This window comes from Salvelinus namaycush, chromosome 8 (genome assembly GCF_016432855.1).
Source record: "Salvelinus namaycush isolate Seneca chromosome 8, SaNama_1.0, whole genome shotgun sequence".
Lineage (NCBI taxonomy): Eukaryota > Metazoa > Chordata > Actinopteri > Salmoniformes > Salmonidae > Salvelinus > Salvelinus namaycush.
Window position 1 is genome coordinate 63,356,255 of NC_052314.1, and position 20,292 is coordinate 63,376,546.

The 20,292-nt window shown below is 43.6% G+C and overlaps 1 protein-coding gene across 1 annotated transcript in view; it reads left to right on the forward strand.

Moving 5' to 3' along the window:
* The window catches only part of LOC120053049 (mineralocorticoid receptor-like), a 106,064-nt gene that overhangs the window by 68,296 nt on the left and 17,476 nt on the right, over window positions 1–20,292 (forward strand). The window contains exons 4-6 of the mRNA XM_039000300.1: window positions 12,113–12,229; window positions 13,131–13,490; window positions 15,461–15,605. Coding sequence (XP_038856228.1) covers window positions 12,113–12,229; window positions 13,131–13,490; window positions 15,461–15,605 — 622 coding nt within the window. The remainder of the gene's footprint in view (window positions 1–12,112; window positions 12,230–13,130; window positions 13,491–15,460; window positions 15,606–20,292) is intronic.

The window sequence follows — 20,292 nt, forward strand, 5'->3', positions numbered from 1 at the left end:
TCTCTCCTCCTTCCCCTCGTCCCTTCTCCTCTTCCTCAATGTGAAAAACCTGGCCTTTGTGAGTCTGATAATGAGCTATGAGAGGAGACTGCAGAACAACGTCAATACAACGGGAGAAATAATCCATGTTTAATTTCTGTCAAGGCGCCCCCCAGCTGCCTCACAGGCACGACGGCTTCCGACTGCCTCCGCCCATTAGACCCAGTTACAGACCCAGAGTCTCAGACCCATTTACAACCCACAGCTAGTTAGTATTCTTTACTCATCGTCAGCTCACATTAAAATCCTGTGTACTAGGGAGGGGCCACTTAGTCTCAATGACAAAGTCGAGGAGTCTATAGGCTGGTCTCAGATCTCTTTGTGTGGCATTGGCAATAACCATAGGATTAGGCGATACTGTACAAACAGGTCTGGGACCATGCTACGGAGTGTGTGAGTAGTGGAAGGAACTGGAATATAATCTATAATTCAGGTTATAATTTTGGGTTAGACATAAGCTAGGTATGGACTGGGTTTGTGTGAATGGTAGTTTTTGGTGGTTTGGTAAGTGTAGCATTAAACTGTGGTCGGCTGAACAGTATACCACTCTGATCTCAATGGAACTTCTCATATACAGTATATACACCTCTTGGGCCAGTAACCGAAAGGTTGCTGGATTGAATCACCGAGCTGACAAGGTCAAAATCTGTCGTTCTGCCCCTGAGCAAGGCCGTTAACCCACTGTTCCCCAGGCGCTGATGACGTGGATGTCAATTAAGGCCCCCCACCCGCCCCCCACCCCCACCTCTCTTTGAATGCATTCAGTTGTACAACTGACTAGGTATCTCCCTTTCCCTTTCCACTCCATGCTGCCTCCCACCAGACTGAAACCAGATGATGTTTAATTCATTACGGAAATGTTCGCCCACTAACTGTTCCCTTAAAGTAAAGATCTCTCATTTCAATTAATAAATATTCCATTGTAATTTAGAGAATAACGGTGTATGCATTTTAATACTCATTCGTTTGTCTTTTTATATACATTTAGTTGATATGACAAATAGCCTTCTCTGTGTAGCTGAACACAAGGCATCATTTATTGAGCTTAGCAGCTGTTGCTAAATGAAAAGGGTTACTGTGGCTTATGAATAACACCCAGAGGTATTGCTGTAGAATCATTATCTCCTATACAGTTATAGACAAATTATCATTCATTTCTGAGCCTTGTTGGTCGTTGTTTCACCTCATACAGTACCTACAAAACTAACCTTTCAGGCTTACTGTAGTCTCTGTTACCTCACGTAGGAATTTGGTTTGTACATGACTTGAATTGAGTTAGCATAGCAGACAATGTATATAAAAGCGGTTAGAAAAGTGTGGATACAGTACGTTTCCAAGCCAAGCATCTTCACATATTGAACTAGTCTCTACTACCCCCTCCCCTAAAGCCCCCCCTCCACTACCCCTCCCCTATTCCTCCCCTCCCTTATCCCTACCCCTCCCCTATCCCTGAAGTCATCCCTGAGACAGTGTGTTGATACAAGACAGCTGGGCTCTGTAAACCACTCCATGTGGACTGCTGCTCTGGGCTGCGTCTCAAACGGCACCTTATTTCCTAAACAGTGCATAGCGCTCTGGTCAAAACTAGTGCACTATAATAAATAGGGTGCCATTTGAGACACATCCCTTTTCTGGTCTGGAAGACTAACTGTTGAGTGCTGCTAGCTTATTATTCACATGTCATCAGTGGTTTGGCATACCGTTCTGTTTAATAATAGTCAGTACAGTTCCTTTATTCCATGACTTATTATTTTACTGGCTTTTACTTTATTGAACTCAAAGGTCTACTGTGAAACCGTTCAACCGTGTTACAGGCTAGCCGTGTATAGTATTGCAGTATGTGGCACGGGGATGGTTAGCATTACACGGATGTAAAGCTCTCTCTCTCTCTAACGCTCCCTCTCATTCTCTCTCTCTGTCACTCTCTCTTCGGGCATCAGTGGAAAAGTTCATCTGAGGACACAAATGGTACTGTTTATGAGTTGACTGGCAAGTCCGTGCTCCAATCAGATGGTTTATATTTTGACTGGCAGGTACGTGCTCCAATTAGATGGTTTATATTTTGACTGACAGGTCTGGGCTCCAATCAGATGGTTTATATTTTTACAGACAGGGCTGTGCTCCAATCAGATGTGATGCCTCCTCCCACCTACTCTAGCTGGACTGGGTGCCTCAGGTTGTCTCATATAACAGCATCTGAAACCCAGCCATTTATTAGACTCCGTCTGAGAGGGACTGAGACGGGGACTAATGGCATACATGTCCTTCCATCAGACTTACAGTAAACATACATTGATGTAATGTATATTTATTACAGTCATGCTATATGCATTTTCACATTTTATAGAGATGTGATGTCCTTTGACTACTCTGATATATTTTATATGAAGTCATGCTATATGCAGAATAACCGGTTAATACCCATCATAACAATAAGCATGGTGTTCCAAAATTGTATATTTATCCAAGTTGTACCATACAATGAACACCACTTGTCCCTTTAACGTAAGGTAAGGTGAAGTAAGCAATCATGGATTATATCAAAGCAGGCATTATAGCAATCTAATCCATACTAACAACGTTACATAAACGAACAGTAAGTCATTAAGACCACCTCTTAGGTTGTGTTTGACCCACTTCGTTAAGGTTACCTTAATCTCGGTAAACCCAGAACTAAAATTTTGCCTAATTACTGTAAGTCAGATGCTCGTAACATTTATATTTACCTGTCTGTCCACGAGAAATTCAAGTTACCAAGACACCCAGTGAAAGCAGTTTTTGATCAGGCACCTGTATTAGAGCCTATAGACACCTATATAATCCATGACGACAGTGCCCTCCCCTTGACCCCATTAACGACAACGTAATTAGTGAACGAGGCCAGACAGTGACTGACTGAGGGTGCAGAATTTCCTTAAGCCTAGTAATTATGCTAGATAATTAAAAGTAATTGTGTCATTAATGGAAGCCGAACCTTTTCACACCACAGTTGTATTAATTAAATGTTGCAGGCAACAACAGCTGTGGATGATGCAGTGATAAAACACTAGGCCTGAATACTATATATTTTTTTGCAGATTATAGTAATTGGTTTAGCAACATGAGTAAGTAGGCCAAGTACTAGGGTTACCCAAGGTTCATTCAACTATTGTCTATCCTCTGAATGCTAGTCACCTTAGTAGCAGTCTTGGTTTATTGTAAAGACCTTTTAAACAGTGCTACGTGGATGTAGGCCTACGGCAGGCCTTCTTTAACTTTTCCAGCTCCAGACCCAAATGAGCCTACAGTATCAGTGGTTGCCAGTTATTATTAATTGGTTCATTCTAGTATTGTACAGCTTAGATGAATGGTAGGTAGCAGTCTTAGAAGCAGTCCTAGTCCATTGTATAATAGACCTATGGCAGTGCTATGCGGATGTATCGTAACTGTGAGTGCCAGTTAATATCTAGCCAACAGACGGACCGGTCCCTCCGTGTTTCCTCTGTGTCCTTAACTCAACCTGACCTGAGATGACCCACATAGATGTGTGTGTGTGGAGCCACTCATGCCCTCGTTGCCCCGTGGCACTAAAGGCCTCAATCACCACCCATCTACTTCCTCTTCCAGGCTGATACCTTTGTTCTTTGACATCAATGCAAAGAGTGTTCCGAGCGCTGGGTCGCTGGGTAGGATACACCTTAAGTGTTTAACCAAATAACACCGCCAGGCCAATCAGATGGGCTTTATCAATGTTATCACTGGCCCATTGGTTTGTGGTTGATAGGGACAGTGTTGATACAGTTGCGGTGTGGGGTGTGTGTGTGTACTGTTGATGTGTGTATTGGTGTTGTGACTGTGCTTTGCAGAACGTTTTTGAAGAAAATAGTTTTTTTTGTGTGTTATGACTGATAGGTATCTGAAATTAAAGTTGTGTGACTGTACCTACTACACCAAGCCAGATTAAATTGCGTAGGTCTATATTATGCTAAATATGCAAGTGTGCCAATTATCCTACACCTACAGTATGCATGTCATTACATAGACTGTTGAATTATTGCATCACAAATAGTAGAATTCCTATAGAGGGACTAAGCACTGTGGTTGTCGTGGTAAAGCTGGGAAGTTCAACCTGTAGGGGCGGATGTGGTTGCCGTGGTTACTGGGTTAACCTTTAGGATAGGCGGTGAGTCAGGTCAGTCAGGTGACTATAAAAACAGCAAATCATGCGTACACCGTTGTGACAGACGGGGCAGTTGGGAAATCAAAGAGGGTTGTATATGTGTAACTATTAGCCCCAGAAACAGGTTCTGAAGCACTTTCTGATTTGTTTCATTTGGAAGAGAAGTCACGTTTGTTTTGGCCCGCTGCCGGAAATGTTCATTTTAAAAACCGCTCTATAAAAGAACGCTGCTCCTTCCTTCCAAATAGAAATCAGTTATATTGTCTTTCATGTTCTTAAATGTATGTCAACTGTAAAGTATTTTGTTTGTAATGCCTTTTTCGCTATGTGTTGGACCCCAGTAAGACTAGCTGTCACCATTGGCGTTGACTAATGGGGATCCTAATAAATCAAATGGAGGTCCAAGAGAACATCGACCACTAGATGAGGCGTGTGTGAGAGGGGAGGATGGAGAGGTAGGTTAAAGAATGGGGACTATACCTTCATGGATATAGACTATACCTTCATGTTGAAATAAAGCCTCATTAGAATGGGGACTTGATATAGACTATACCTTCATGTTGAAATAGAGCCACATTAGAATGGGGACTTGATATAGACTATACCTTCATGTTGAAATAAAGCCTCATTAGAATGGGGACTTGATATAGACTATACCTTCATGTTGAAATAAAGCCACATTAGAATGGGGACTTGATATAGACTATACCTTCATGTTGAAATAAAACCACATTAGAATGGGGACTTGATATAGACTATACCTTCATGTTGAAATAAAACCACACTAGAATGGGGACTTGATATAGACTATACTTCATGTTGAAATAAAGCCACATTAGAATGGGGACTTGATATAGACTATACCTTCATGTTGAAATAAAGCCTCATTAGAATGGGGACTTGATATAGACTATACCTTCATGTTGAAATAAAACCACATTAGAATGGGGACTTGATATAGACTATACCTTCATGTTGAAATAAAACCACATTAGAATGGGGACTTGATATAGACTATACCTTCATGTTGAAATAAAACCACATTAGAATGGGGACTTGATATAGACTATACCTTCATGTTGAAATAAAACCACATTAGAATGGGGACTTGATATAGACTATACCTTCATGTTGAAATAAAACCACATTAGAATGGGGACTTGATATAGACTATACCTTCATGTTGAAATAAAGCCTCATTAGAATGGGGACTTGATATAGACTATACCTTCATGTTGAAATAAAGCCACATTAGAATGGGGACTTGATATAGACTATACCTTCATGTTGAAATAAAACCACATTAGAATGTCCCGGTGAGAGAATAATGACCATGGAGATATGCAAGGCTGTGAGCCTGGGGTAAAATAACAGAAGTTTGAGATAATAGGGGAGTAGATGGGAAACACAGATCAACTTGGATGGTGGGTGCCTATTCCCTCTCTTTGAATACAAAATGTATAGAGTGTGTGTGTTTGAATGACTTCCTCAAGGTGTACCATGAATCTAATAGGAACGTGTTGAGAACTTCTTTTGAAAAAAAACACTGACAGACGTCGTCATTGAAAACAAATTAGTGCTTTTGAGCCGGTGTCAAATTCTCCCCAAAAAATGTATCTGGTGAAAGCCATTTAGGAGCTGACTGCCTTAATCCAACAACAACAGTCGTTACACAGCTGTATGCAGCCAAGGCTGCCTATGTCTAATGTGTTGGATGTGTGGTTAAATAAATTGCCTGGCTAGAATAGACATACCACTGGCAGGATTTCTGTTGTTGTCGTTGTGTGTGAGTGTGATGCTTGGTAAACACTAAATATAGCCTAGCCTAATGACACAAGTGTCTTATACAACGCCTCTTCACTCAATGCGGGACAGATATCGGACAACCTATGACCACGAAACACAAGCCACGGTCTCAAGTTCAGACTATTTAAATAGGAACTGCATAAAGGCTGCAGTACTGTATGACCTAAACCTGTGGAGGACATGGGCCTCTCAGACTCTTCTTTTAAGGACGTTCTCAGTATCTGGCAACCCGGGCCCCAAAAAAAAAAAGAGTTGGTCAAAGTATTCCCCACATAGTAATATCCCCATAGCTGTTTTATGCTCCAGTTGACAGGCAGGGTCCGCTCATAGGCCGGTTGCCAGATTTTGATGTCACAAATGCAGCATAAAGGAGACATCAATGGAGTCGTCCAGGAACTCCCTTGGTTGCCATGTAATGGAGTTCTCGCTCCTGGAGCTGCTTGAGCACTTACAGTAGTAATGTAGCCGTAGCCCTTTTAAGATGATTGCAGGAGATTTTATATTGTATTTAAGTGTAGTATTATAGAAAGGAAACTATGTACAAAATGTGTTTTTGGTATCATTATAAAAAGTATAATGTTGATTTGATCTGTTCCATGGTATATGAAAACATGATGTAATAATGGTCCACATTCACATTCTAGGAATGCTTTTATGGAGTACAAAGAGTCAATGGTTTCTTTGATTAAATCAAATCAATTTTTATTTGTCACATGCGCCAAATACAACAGGTGTAGACCTTAGTGAAATGCTTACTTACAAGCCCTTAAACCAACAATGCAGTTTAAAAAAAAAATACCCCCAAAAAAGTAAGAGATAAGAATAACAAATAAAGAGCAGCAGTAAATAACAATAGCGGGGCTACATACAGGGGGTACCGGTACAGAGTCCATGTGCAGGGGCACCGGTATAGAGGCAATTGAGGTAATATGTACATGTAGGTAGAGTTACTAAAGTGACTATGCATAGATAATAACAGAGTAGCAGCAGCGTAGAAGGGGGGGGGGGGGGGGGGGCAATGCAAATAGTCTGGGTAGCCATTTGATTAGCTGTTCAGGAGTCTTATGGCTTGGGGGTAGAAGTTGTTTAGAAGGCTCTTGGACCTAGACTTGGTGCTCCAGTACCACTTGCCATGCGGTAGCAGAAAGAACAGTCTATGACTAGGGTGGCTGGAGTCTGACAATTTTTAGGGTCTTCCTCTGACACCGCCTGGTATAGAGGTCCTGGATGGCAGGAAGCTTGGCCCCGGTGATGTACTGGGCCGTGCGCACTACCCTCTGTAGTGCCTTGCGGTCGGAGGCCGAGCAGTTGCCATACCAGGCAGTGATGCAACCAGTCTGGATACTCTTGATGGTGCAGCTGTAGAACCTTTTGAGGATCTGAGGACCCATGCCAAATCTTTTCAGTCTCCTGAGGGGGAATAGGTTTTGTAGTGCCCTCTTCACAACTGTCTTGGTGTGCTTGGACTATGTTAGTTTGTTGGTGATGTGGACACCAAGGAACTTGAAACTCTCGACCCACTCCACTACAGCCCCGTCGATGAGAATGGGGGTGTGCTCGGTCCTCCTTTTCCTGTAGTCCACAATCATCTCCTTTGTCTTGATCACGTTGAGGGAGAGGTTGTTGTCCTTGCACCACACGGTCAGGTCTGTGACCTCTTCCCTATAGGCTGTCTCATCATTGTCGGTGATCAGGCCTACCACTGTTGTGTCATCAGCAAACGTAATGGTGTTGGAGTCGTGCCTGGCATGGCAGTCATGAGTGAACAGGGAGTACAGGAGGGGACTGAGCACGCACCTGTGAGGGGCCCCCGTGTTGAGAATCAGCGTGGAGGATGTGTTGTTATCTACCCTTACCACCTGGGGGCAGCCCATCAGGATGTCCAGGATCCAGGTGCAGAGGAAGGTGTTTAGTTCCAGGGTTCTTAGCTTAGTGATGAGCTTTGAGGGCACTGTGGTGTTGAACGCTGAGCTGTAGTCAATGAATAGCATTCTCACATAGGTGTTCCTTTTGTCCAGGTGCGAAAGGGCAGTGTGGAGTGGAATAGAGATTGCATCATCTGTGGATCTGTTGGTGCGGTATGCAAATTGAAGTGGGTCTAGGGTTTCTGGGACAATGTGAGCCATGACCAGCCTTTCAAAGCATTTCATGGCTACAGAAGTGAGTGCTACGGGTCGGTAGTCATTTAGGCAGGTTACCTTAGTGTTCTTGAGCACAGGGACTATGGTTGAAAATGTCAGTGAAGACACTTGCCAGTTGGTCAGCGCATGCTCGGAGTACACCTCCTGGTAATCCATCTGGCCCTGCAGCCTTGTGAATGTTGACCTGTTGAAAGGTCTTACTCACATTGGCTACTGAGAGCATGATCACACAGTCGTTCGTTACAGCTGGTGCTCTCATGCATGTTTCAGTGTTACTTGCCTCGAAGCGAGCATAGAAGTTATTTAGCTCATCTGATAGGCTCATGTCACTGGGCAGCTCTCAGCTGAGCTTCCCTTTGTAGTCTGTAATAGTTTGCAAGCCCTGCCACATCCGACAAGTGTCGGAGCCGGTGTAGTACGATTCGAATTTAGTCCTGTATTGACGCTTTGCCTGTTTGATGGTTCGTCAGAGGGCATAGCGGGATTTCTTATAAGCTTCAGAGTTCCGCTCCTTGAAAACGGTAGCTCGTGGTTTCTGATTGGGGTATGTACATACAGGCACTGTGGGGATGACGTCCTTGATGCACTTATTGATAAAGCCAGTGACTGATGTGGTGTACTCAATGCCATCGGAAGAATCCCAGAACATATTGCAGTCTGTGATAGCAAAACAGTCCTGTAGTTTAGCATCTGCTTCATCTGACCACTTTTTTATAGACCAAATCACTGGTGCTTCCTGCTTTAATTTTGCTTGTAAGCAGGAATCAGGAGGATAGAATTATGTTCAGATTTGCCAAATGGAGGGCGAGGGAGAGCTTTGTACACGTCTCTGTGTGTGGAGTGAAGGGGGTCTAGAATTCCCCCCCCTCTGGTTGCACATTTATCATGCTGCTAGAAATGAGGTAAAACTGATTTAAGTTTCCCTGCATTAAAGTCCCAGGCCACTAGGAGCTCCGCCTCCGGATGAAAGTTTTCCTGTTTGCTTATGGCGGTATACAGCTCATCGAGTGCAGTTTTAGTGCCAGCATCGGTCTGTGTTGGTATGTAGACAGCTACAACAAATACAGATGAAAACTGTAGGTAGATAATGGGGTCTACAGGTTATCATGAGATGCTCTACCTCAGGCGAGCAAAACCTTGAGACTTCCTTAGATATCGTGCACCAGTTGTTGTTTACATATATGCATAGGCTCCCGCCCCATGTCTTACCAGAGGCTGCTGTTCTATCCTGCTGATTGAGTGTATAACCCGTCAGCTGTATGTTCTTAATGTCGTCGTTCAGCCACGACTCGGTGAAACATAAGATAGTACAGTTTTTAATGTCCCGTCGGTAGGATATACGTGCTTTCAGTTCGTCCCATTTATTTTCCAGCGATTGAACGTTAGCTAGCAGGACGGAAGGCAAAGGCAGATTAGCCACTCCTTGCCTGATCTTCACAAGGCACTCTGATCTTTTTCCGCGAAATCTCAGTTTCCTTCTCCAGCGTTAGCTGGGGATCTGGGCCTGGTCGGGTGTCTGTAGTCTCACTCCCGTCCGACTCAATGAAGAAAAACTCTTCGTCTAATCTGAGGTGAGTAATCGCAGTTCTGATGTCCAAAAGCTCTTTTCGGTCTTAAGAGATGGTAGCAGCAACATTATGTACAAAACAAGTTACGAACAACGTGAAAAAACAAACAAAATAGCATGGTTGGTTAAGAGCCGAGTAGATGGCAGCCATCTTCATATTTATTATAGTGGAGGACTAAGTGATGAATCTGGAAATGGGGAAATCTGTTGGAGTAAGTTGAGTTTAAGTATGTGAACGAATAGATTCTCTGTAGAGCCGATGAGGATAAACAATATTTGTTCAGTTCATATAAAGTGTACGGGGCTAAATCCCTGGAAAAGGGATTTATCACTTATCAGCAAACACCTTTTGTAAATGTTGAGAAACACAAAATCCACACTCACCCACCAATACATACAGGAACTGTACAGGAATACTGTACATGCACACACACAATTTGGAGTGTGTAACTTTCTGACAATGATGAACAGGATTCATGGGAATGAGCTGGACACTGGATAGAAGGGCTCTAAGACAAGTTTTCCTTTTTTCAGAGTCTGAACCATCCAGTGAGGGGGCGGGAAGAGGGCAGGAGGGGGGGTGGGGTTAGCGTTGTGCGTTTCCTGTGTCGCAGTTTACTGTTTTTTAGAGCAAGAAAAATGGGCTTATGTAAGAGTCATGTGATTTAGACAGAAATAGTGGAGGACTGGAGGGAGCTAGACCTAGCTACAGCTGCTGCCTCTCCTCTCCTCCATTCTCTCCTATCCCCCCTCCACTTTCCCCTGGCAGAGATCAGACTACACACACACTGTGTAGCTTCACACACACACACACACAGTATGGTCACACATACTGTACATTGACGCACAGTCATGCATGCATGCACACAGAAGGCCAATGCAGCAATATGCTTGCATGCCAACACTCCCACACATGCTCAGAAACGAGTATGCATGCAGGTACGCACGTACAGTAGGCACTCACACAAAAACACACATGCATGTACCAGTGGAGGCTGCTGAGGGGAGGACGGCTCATAATGGCTGAACTGGAGCAAATGGAATGGCATCAAACACCTGGAAACAATGTGTTTGATGTATTTGATTCCATTCCACTGATTCCGCTCCAGCTATTACCACGAGCCCGTCCTCCCCAATTAAGGTCCCACCAACCTCCTGTGGCACGTACGCACACCCCCACTTACGTAGACACTCAGACTTTGTCATCATCAGATGAAATGTAATGAACTAATGTCACTGCATCCTGTTTTCTGGCTGTACTCAGTGCATCTCGCTTGGCCACTCCCTGTGGCTGTGACATACCATAGTGAAGGTTTTCGGGCCATAGCTCGGGTCAGTGTGTATGTGTATGACAGTCATGGTGTTTGTGTATGTATTGCTTCCGTGGTGCGGCGCAGGCGCGCTGAGCTGGCCGTCCCTGGCCTGGGGAACGAATGTGTGTGTGTGTGGGCGCGTGTGGCACTGAGGCTGGCGGACGTGTAGAGAGGAAAAGAAGAGAGGGGTGGGTGAATAGAGGAGAGGAAGAGGAGGAGGAGACGTACAGTGCTGGTCCAGTGGAGCGGAAGCTGGCTCTCTGAAACAGGAGATCATTTGGTTTAGCTGTGGGCTAGGCAGGGAGGCAGAGGGGGATTCTCGGCCTATTAGCGTCACTGTCAGAGACTGGATAAGCCCAGGCACTAGTCAGAGAGAGAGAGAGAGACACACGGACACACACACATAAACGGGCTGCGCGCAGGCATACACACACACACCCAACCAATGCCTCAGCCAACCACACTCGTGTTTAGATATAGTACCCATGTACCATACAGAGACACCATTAGTGACTATTTATAGTTCTAGTGGAATAATCCCATTTGATGTTATGTGCAGTCAATTGTAAAGCCTACGTTTCTATAGATGTAGTATTCATATCATGAGACCATACTGGCCAGTTGAGGAAGTCCTCAGTATATGTACTGTATATGTCTGTGTGCAAGAATGGCTTAAGGTATCAAGATATCTTGGTATTTTAGGTTGTTACAGTATATTATGGAAACACTCCAATGCATTTGAGTACAGATGTAGGATCTTAATTTGAGACAGTTTTTTACAGCAGGAAAATAATCCCACCAACAGGATTTCAACGATTATGTTGATTATAATTAATGGACATTTTTGTTGGGGTTGATAAGTTGTTCGTTAGGGAAAATCAAATCTGAAGTGTCAAAGTGTAAATGACTTCAGAAGCATTTTTAAACATTAAGTACACAACGTTTTCCTGCAATAGGGTGATCAAATTAAGATCCTACATCTGTAAGTTATCCTATTGTCCTCCATATGTTTCAGCTTCCTTCTGTCTTGTTTCTCAGCGTTTGGCTCACTATTAAACTTCCTGTCTTCCTGTCTGTGTGTGTTAAGGCCAGCACAACTACCTGTGTGCCGGAAGGAATGACTGTATCATCGATAAGATCCGGAGGAAAAACTGTCCGGCCTGTCGAGTACGGAAGTGTCTCCAAGCCGGGATGAATCTCGGAGGTACGGAATCATAAATGCCAGACATCCTAAATCTGAACCTATACATCTAAAATAACACCCTATTCCAAGGGAATGTGAGCTTTCTAGGACTAAGGGCTATTATTGCTGAGCGGCCAATCAGATTCCTAGTCTGATCATAGGCAGGTTCAATGGCAGGAACCTGTGAAATATGTCAGTGCCCGACTAGTCGTAAAATTGTTGTCGAATCGGTGCTACTTTGAGACGTTCTGTATCATTACAGAATACACAGCCAAGTACAGTTTGCAGGCCAATATTAACGTGTGATACAGAGTTTGGATACTGCCAGGGAACCAAAATAGACTTGCTTATACAGCAAAGAAGGTTTTCCGTTTTACCGCTATTGCAATATACAGAACAAATGTTTTCCTTACTGTACTTTGTCAAAGGTGGACAGTCTCCAAATCCTGATTCACTTCCTAACATACTTTCCCCCAAAGTTACAACGTCCCTGGAGAGAGGCAGAAAACAGTTCTGTTAGGATATCTTGAGCACTACTACATCTGACAAACAGAAATCAAAGTGCCGATAGAATATTTTATTTGAATTTTTGATTTAACCTTTAACTAGGCAAGTCAATTAAGAACAAATTCTTATTTTACAATGACGGCCTACCCCAACCACACCCTCCCCTAACCCTGACGATGCTGGGCCAATTGTGCACCACCTTATGGAATGGTCAAAATGACACTTAGCTTCCAAAAGTCCAACAATTGTCAAACAAAGTTATGCTCAAATTCAGCTTGAATATTTGTAGCTACTTCATTACGTACACTACTTTACATGCTCTCTGTCAACAGAACATTTTGAAACACCACAATGCAGAAACATCATGATAAGTTCTACTTTTAGTTGGAGCATCATTCTCTCTTCCTCCCTACAGCGCGGAAGTCTAAGAAGCTAGGCAAGCTGAAGGGTGTGAACGAAGACTCAACCCCCACCAAGGAGGGGGGGCAGACGTGCCCTGGATCTGGAGGTGGAGGGGGGTACTTGTCCTCGGGAGAGAAGGAGCTGAGCACCAGCCCCACTAACGCCCTGGTGCCCCACGGCCCTGGAGGTGGGCTGGTGACCCCATACCTGCCCCCGTCCATCTGCAGCGTGTTGGAGCTGATTGAGCCAGAGGTGGTGTTTGCGGGCTACGACAACACCCAGCCTGACACCACCGACCACCTGCTGTCCAGCCTCAACCAGCTGGCTGGGAAACAGATGATCCGCGTTGTCAAGTGGGCCAAAGTACTTCCAGGTTAGAGTGAGATACAGTATCTTCCTTTTTTTCCCTAATATTTTTGATGGCTTTGGTGAAGGAGGCCAAACTACTTCCAGGTTAGACAGATATGGGGGTTCTAGATGGGATTGGGCGGTACAGATGTAAGGAAGAGTGGCTTCCTTTCCTATACAGTAATATCTTTGATGGGGACATCTGAAACAGATAAATGTCTAGAGTCAACTTATTCCGATCCTATTCCGTTCTAAATGCTTGGGGACAGAGACATGGGTAAATCTCTTGAGTGGGCGTATTGGCTGTTAGGAGAAATCACTATCATGTATTTTATACTCAAGGGATATTTTGACATGGTGTGGTATTATTAACATTTGCGTCTTCTGAATATATTCGGCAGTAATTTTCCCGATCTCGTTAGGAAATTATTCCGCAATGCTTTAATGAGATTAGCGATAGCATCCTATTTAAAGCCAAAATGTAATCAAGATTTAAGATTTGGAAACAGAGCTAATTTACATTCATCAGCCTTTTATTTAAAAAAAATGTAAATTGAACTCGTTTACGCAAAATTTTACTTTAATATACCATTTGTTTTTTAAAGAGGTAAGTTCCTAAAAACTGTCAGTTGGTGAAATATTCAAAAGATGCCTTACAGTCACAGGTACCTCTTTGATGCCGTTTAATTCGCTGCATTGCAAATATTTGATACCTCTTCCAGGGTGTCTGCTTGCCGTATCCGGACGTATAAATAGAAAGACACAGTAGGTGGAAACCAGCCCCTCTCTCTCCCCTTTCCCTCTCTGAGTCTCTCTCTGACTTTGAAAGTTCCACTGCATTCAGTTTACATTTGGACTTAGCTCTGCGAATAAAGCTCAGAAGCTCAACTCCAGAAGACTCGCACTAATAAGGCAGACTGCTTTGCGCTACATGGCTGCTGTAGACTATAAACAAGCCTTGTACTGGACAGTACAGTGCCACAGTACACAGGAAGCCTAGTATATGCTGTGAGCAGCATCCTGTACTGTAGTCACTGTAAACACTATTGACTTGTTGAGTGTCTTCAGTCTTCAAGCACTTTGATGGGCGACCGAAAAGTTAATCTTTTAATAAGCATCTTAGACCCAGCTATAGATTCTTCCAGGGAGCACCATTGATGTACAGTAAGCCAGTTATTTGAATCAAGAGCTTGGAGTCCTTTAAAAAAAAAAGCCACAGGCGTAGCCAGCAATACAACCCACACACTAATTCAACAATGAATTGATACCGTGACACATTGCGGGCTTGGCAGCGGTTGCATGGCTGACGACTGACATGCAAAGCCTGGAATAGTACCTAAGCTCTGATAAGTCACTTTCAGTTGCAGCATCCGCAACCTCGTTGGGACTATGCATTATAGAATGAGGAAGAGTTTATATGTAATGTTCTGTATAAAGTTGGAGTGAGAGATTGGCAACTTTCCCGTTAGTCTATTTAAGGGCCCACATAGACAACAGGCCAATAATTAGAAGCCTTGGGGGGTTTTGTGTAAAACACCGGGCGAATACTCTGCAGCGGTTTGTTCATGTCTGAACAAATATTGGTGCTGCTAGGCAGCTTGCCATATGTGTACACACACACACACACACACACACACACACACACACACACACACACACACACACACACACACACACACACACACACACACACACACACACACACACACACACACACACACACACACACACACACACACGAGACAGAGAGAGAGAGGAAAGACTGGGTGGATGCCTCATGGGTTGTTGTACCTGTGTCTCTCTAGGTATGTCACTGGTCCTGCATTCACTACTGTACTCAATTTAAGACTCACTACCTCTCACCGTTTCCCTTCCCATCAGCCCCCTCGATTCAATTCAATAGCCTTCATTAACAGTGGACTTCAGGGACTTTCATTGCCAAATCAAACATTGTCCTCATATCACATCAATAATGGTCCTCTCTCTCTCTCCCAGGTTTCCGGGGCCTGCCCATAGAGGACCAAATCACCCTGATCCAGTACTCTTGGATGTGTCTATCCTCCTTCAGTCTCAGCTGGAGGTCCTACAAACACACCAACGGACAGATGCTCTACTTCGCCCCCGACCTCGTCTTCAACGAGTAAGTCTGTCGACCACCGACCTAGTCGTCTCGCACGCCACACTTTACAGATATGCAGTATTCAGAAAAAAAAGTTAGAGTTCCAAACAAAGCCAAACGGCAAGTCCATAGTTCCTCCTACTTCTCTCAGTGACGACGGGCTTGAAAAAACTGCTCAGTGTCTTCTGACTGATAGTCGGATAACCCTGCTCCCTAAAGCAAAGGCTTTTGTACCTCTAAACGGCTCCTCGATCCCCAGAGCACAGTTGATCAGAGCGGAGCGGGGAGTCAATGGGGCATGTGATACGCTCTAATATATTTGAACAGGAAGAGGAAATGTATATGGGGCAGCTGCGTATTGGAGCTGTGGTGCATGACTGGTGCATTGAAGTGGAGGGTAATGGTATGGGACCTGGACAGGGCCAGGGCAGAGGGAGAATACTGGCCCCTACAGGTGGATGGGGAAAGTGCATCACGCCCAGATGGAGTGGAATTGATAGTTGGCTTATTTGATTTTGTAAAAGAAGGACTTCAATGCAATGTTTCCCGGCACACACAAACAAAAGACAGACAATAATGAAGTCATTGCAGAGACCAAGTATGTTTGGATACAATGTCATTACATGTAAAGTAAAATGAGAAAGTTACATTCTATCATTGAACTAATTCCATCTATGATCATGAAGTTAACTACAGTAGATGTCTTCCTAAGCATGTGCTGCTGATACATATTCTAAGAACTTCTGAAACGCCTGTGTGTGACGCAGTTACAGTGGAACTGCCTGTCTATATGACAGATGGTCCAGGTATTCTGGGTGACGATCCCCATGAGACGTATCCTACACCAACTTGATTTACTGCATGGCCTGGATGTCGGCTGGAATGTCCACAGTGCTCTGTCACGAAAACCTGCATGTCACCCTAGTGTCCCCACTATCCCCAGTGTGTCAGTGACTGACCATGGTATCAGGCCAAGGTCCCCAGTTAGGAGGAAGGCTATAGCATGTCCCCGTAGAGATAGAGACGTGTTGCGAAACTAACCCGTCTGTCGCTCTATAGAGACGTGTAGAGAAACGAACCCGTCTGTCGCTCTATAGAGACGTGTAGAGAAACTAACCCGTCTGTCGCTCTATAGAGACGTGTAGAGAAACTAACCCGTCTGTCGCTCTATAGAGACGTGTAGAGAAACTAACCCGTCTGTCGCTCTATAGAGACGTGTAGAGAAACTAACCCGTCTGTCGCTCTATAGAGACGTGCAGAGAAACTAACCCGTCTGTCGCTCTATAGAGACGTGTAGAGAAACTAACCCGTCTGTCGCTCTATAGAGACGTGTAGAGAAACTAACCCGTCTGTCGCTCTATAGAGACGTGTAGAGAAACTAACCCGTCTGTCGCTCTATAGAGACGTGTAGAGAAACTAACCCGTCTGTCGCTCTATAGAGACGTGTAGAGAAACTAACCCGTCTGTCGCTCTATAGAGACGTGTAGAGAAACTAACCCGTCTGTCGCTCTATAGAGACGTGTAGAGAAACGAACCTGTCTGTCGGCCTATAGAGACGAGTAGAGAAACTAACATGTCTGTCGGCCTATAGAGACGTATAGAGTAGATAAACTAACCTGTATACGTCTCTATAGAGAAGCTACTCTATCGCTCGATCTGTCTGTCGGCCTACCTTTGTCTGCCCGTCTGTCGGCCAGTCAGTTAACAGCATCAGTATATCAAACAATCCATACTTTCTCCATGTTAGTTCATCTCCAGTCCTCGAGGAGGAAGCAGCTTGTTCATCTCTAGTCCCCGAGGAGGAAGCAGCTTGTTCATCTCTAGTCCCCGAGGAGGAAGCAGCTTGTTCATCTCTAGTCCCCGAGGAGGAAGCAGTTTGTTCATCTCTAGTCCTCGAGGAGGAAGACGTTTGTTCATCTCTAGTCCTCGAGGAGGAAGACGTTTGTTCATCTCTAGTCCTCGAGGAGGAAGACGTTTGTTCATCTCTAGTCCTCGAGGAGGAAGACGTTTGTTCATCTCTAGTCCTCGAGGAGGAAGACGTTTGTTCATCTCTAGTCCTCGAGGAGGAAGACGTTTGTTCATCTCTAGTCCTCGAGGAGGAAGAAGTTTGTTCATCTCTAGTCCTCGAGGAGGAAGAAGTTTGTTCATCTCTAGTCCTCGAGGAGGAAGAAGTTTGTTCATCTCTAGTCCTCGAGGAGGCAGTTTGTTAACTGTATGATTTCTATGGCTCCTTGGTGACTTCCTTGTCTTGACATTGTTTAACTTATGGCTGCAGGGGCAGTATTGAGTAGCTTGGATAAAACGTGCAGAGGTGCCCAGAGTAAACGGCCTACTCCTCAGTCATAGTTGCTAATATTTGCATATTATTATTAGTATTGGATAGAAAACACTCTAAAGTTTCTAAAACTGTTTGAATTATGTCTGTGAGTATAACAGAACTCATATGGCAGGCAAAAACTTGAAGTTTCACTTCCTGTTTGGATTTCTGGGGGTGGCAGATTTTCAACCAAGCTCTCATTGAAATTACAGCGAGATATGGATGAGTTTTCACTTCCTACGGCTTCCACTAGATGTCAACAGTCAATAGAACTTTGTCTGATGACTCTAATGTGAAGGGGGCCGAAGGAGACAGGAATTAGTCATCACTGCCACGAGCTGACCATGCTTTGAGCATGCGCGTTCACGTCAATGACGTGTCAGTCAATGTAATTCTCCGGTTGGAACGTTATTCAAGATGTATGTTAACATTCTAAAGATTGATTCAGTACATCGTTTGACATGTTTCTACTGACTGTTATGGAACTTTTGGACATTTCGTCATGTTATAGTGGACGCACTTTGTGACTTTGGAATTGTTTACCAAACGTGCTAACCAAAGTAGCTAATTAGACATAAATAACGGACATTATCGAACAAATCAAGCATTTATTGTGGACCTGGGATTCCTAGGACTGCATTCTGATGAAGTTCAGCAAAGGTAAGGAAACATTTATCATGTATTTTCTGGTTTCTGTTGACTCCAAAATGGCGGCTAATTTTATTATATTTCTGAGCGCCGTCTCAGATTATTGCATGGGTTGCTTTTTCCGTAATGTTTTTTTAAATCTGACACAGCGGTTGCATTAAGGAGAGGTATATCTATAATTCCATGTGTATAACTTGTATTATCATCTACATTTATAATGAGTATTTCTGTTGAAACGATGTGGCTATGCAAAATCACTTGATGTTTTTGGAACTAGTGAATGTAACGCGCCAATGTAAACTCAGATTTTTTTATATAAATATGAACTTTATCAAACAAAACATGCATGTATTGTGTAACATGAAGTCCTATGAGTGTCATCTGATGAAGATAATCAACGGTTAGTGATTCATTTTCTCTCTATTTCTGCTTTTTGTGACTGCTATATTTCGCTGGAAAAATGGCTGTGCTTATTGTGGTTTGGTGGTGACCTAACAATCGTTTGTAGTGCTTTCGCTGAAAAGCATATTTGAAATCGGACACTTGTGGGATTAACAACAAGATTACCTTTAAAATGGTATAAGACACATGTATGTTTGAGGAATTTTAATTATGAGATTTGTTTGAATTTGGCGTTCTGCACTTTCACTGGCTGTTGTCATATCGATCCCGGTAGCGGAATTGCAGCCATAAGAAGTTAATGAATTGATTGGCTGGAGCTGGATAGTCCGCCCACTTGGATTTTTCGTGTTAATTTAGTTAGGTCTACTGATTGAGAGAGAACAAAAAGACAAATGTGCTCGATGTGAAAGACATCTAAATTAAAGAGCGACTGCCTTCAAAAAGCAACGAATCCCTTTGAAAACGATGTGGCATCGATATGAGTCAAACGGTTATTCTAGTGTCAAAATTGACTACAACGTGTAAATAGGATAATTTGTCATAAAGTCAGTCATGTCTAAAATGGAGTTTGGAACATCTGTGTGTCACATGTAAATGAAGGTTGGGGTTTGATTTGGCGATTTGTCCATTAACATGGGTTGAACAGCTGCAGTGATTGCTGTCTATCCAATAGCATAGACAGTGAGACAGACCTACCCAGCAACTCCGACTTTGTTTACGTAACGCGTCACACATTCTTTACTTGAGAAATACTGCACCAAATACCCTAATGTAAAATTGCACTACTAAAACATCGTTGACAAACATCAATTTATGAAAGATTTCTTGAGTTCTTAGATTTATTCTGGGGATTATGAGGAAGTGAAATAGGCTTCTGCATCTACAGTGTCTCATTGGGGACAAACGTCATTAACCAAATGCAGAATCGGTCAGGAACACACTTCCAAGACTGAAATCTCATCTTTCTAATGAGCAACAGAAAAAACACGTGCCAATCTGTGTTCAGTGGCTCTTTAAACTTAATTTATGCATTAATGTTTGATAATAGCTTGCAATAGCTCTATTAAAACAATTGTTCCAACTTTTGGGCCCGTAGTGGGTGCATCTAGACCTAAACTGTAGCGATTGACAGAGGAGGAGGGTCAAGAAGGTCATGCAAAGTTCCGTCTCGACCCAAGAGGACAGAAGATAACGAGGTATAAACAAGACTCTGAAAGACGTTTGCCAATAATATCCAGTGACCCCAAGAAAAACAACTCCCAATACAAACTAGTGTATTTTAAGTGGGGGTTATACAGTTGTAGTTGCTGTCTATCAGGGATATTCACAGAAGTGAAGTGA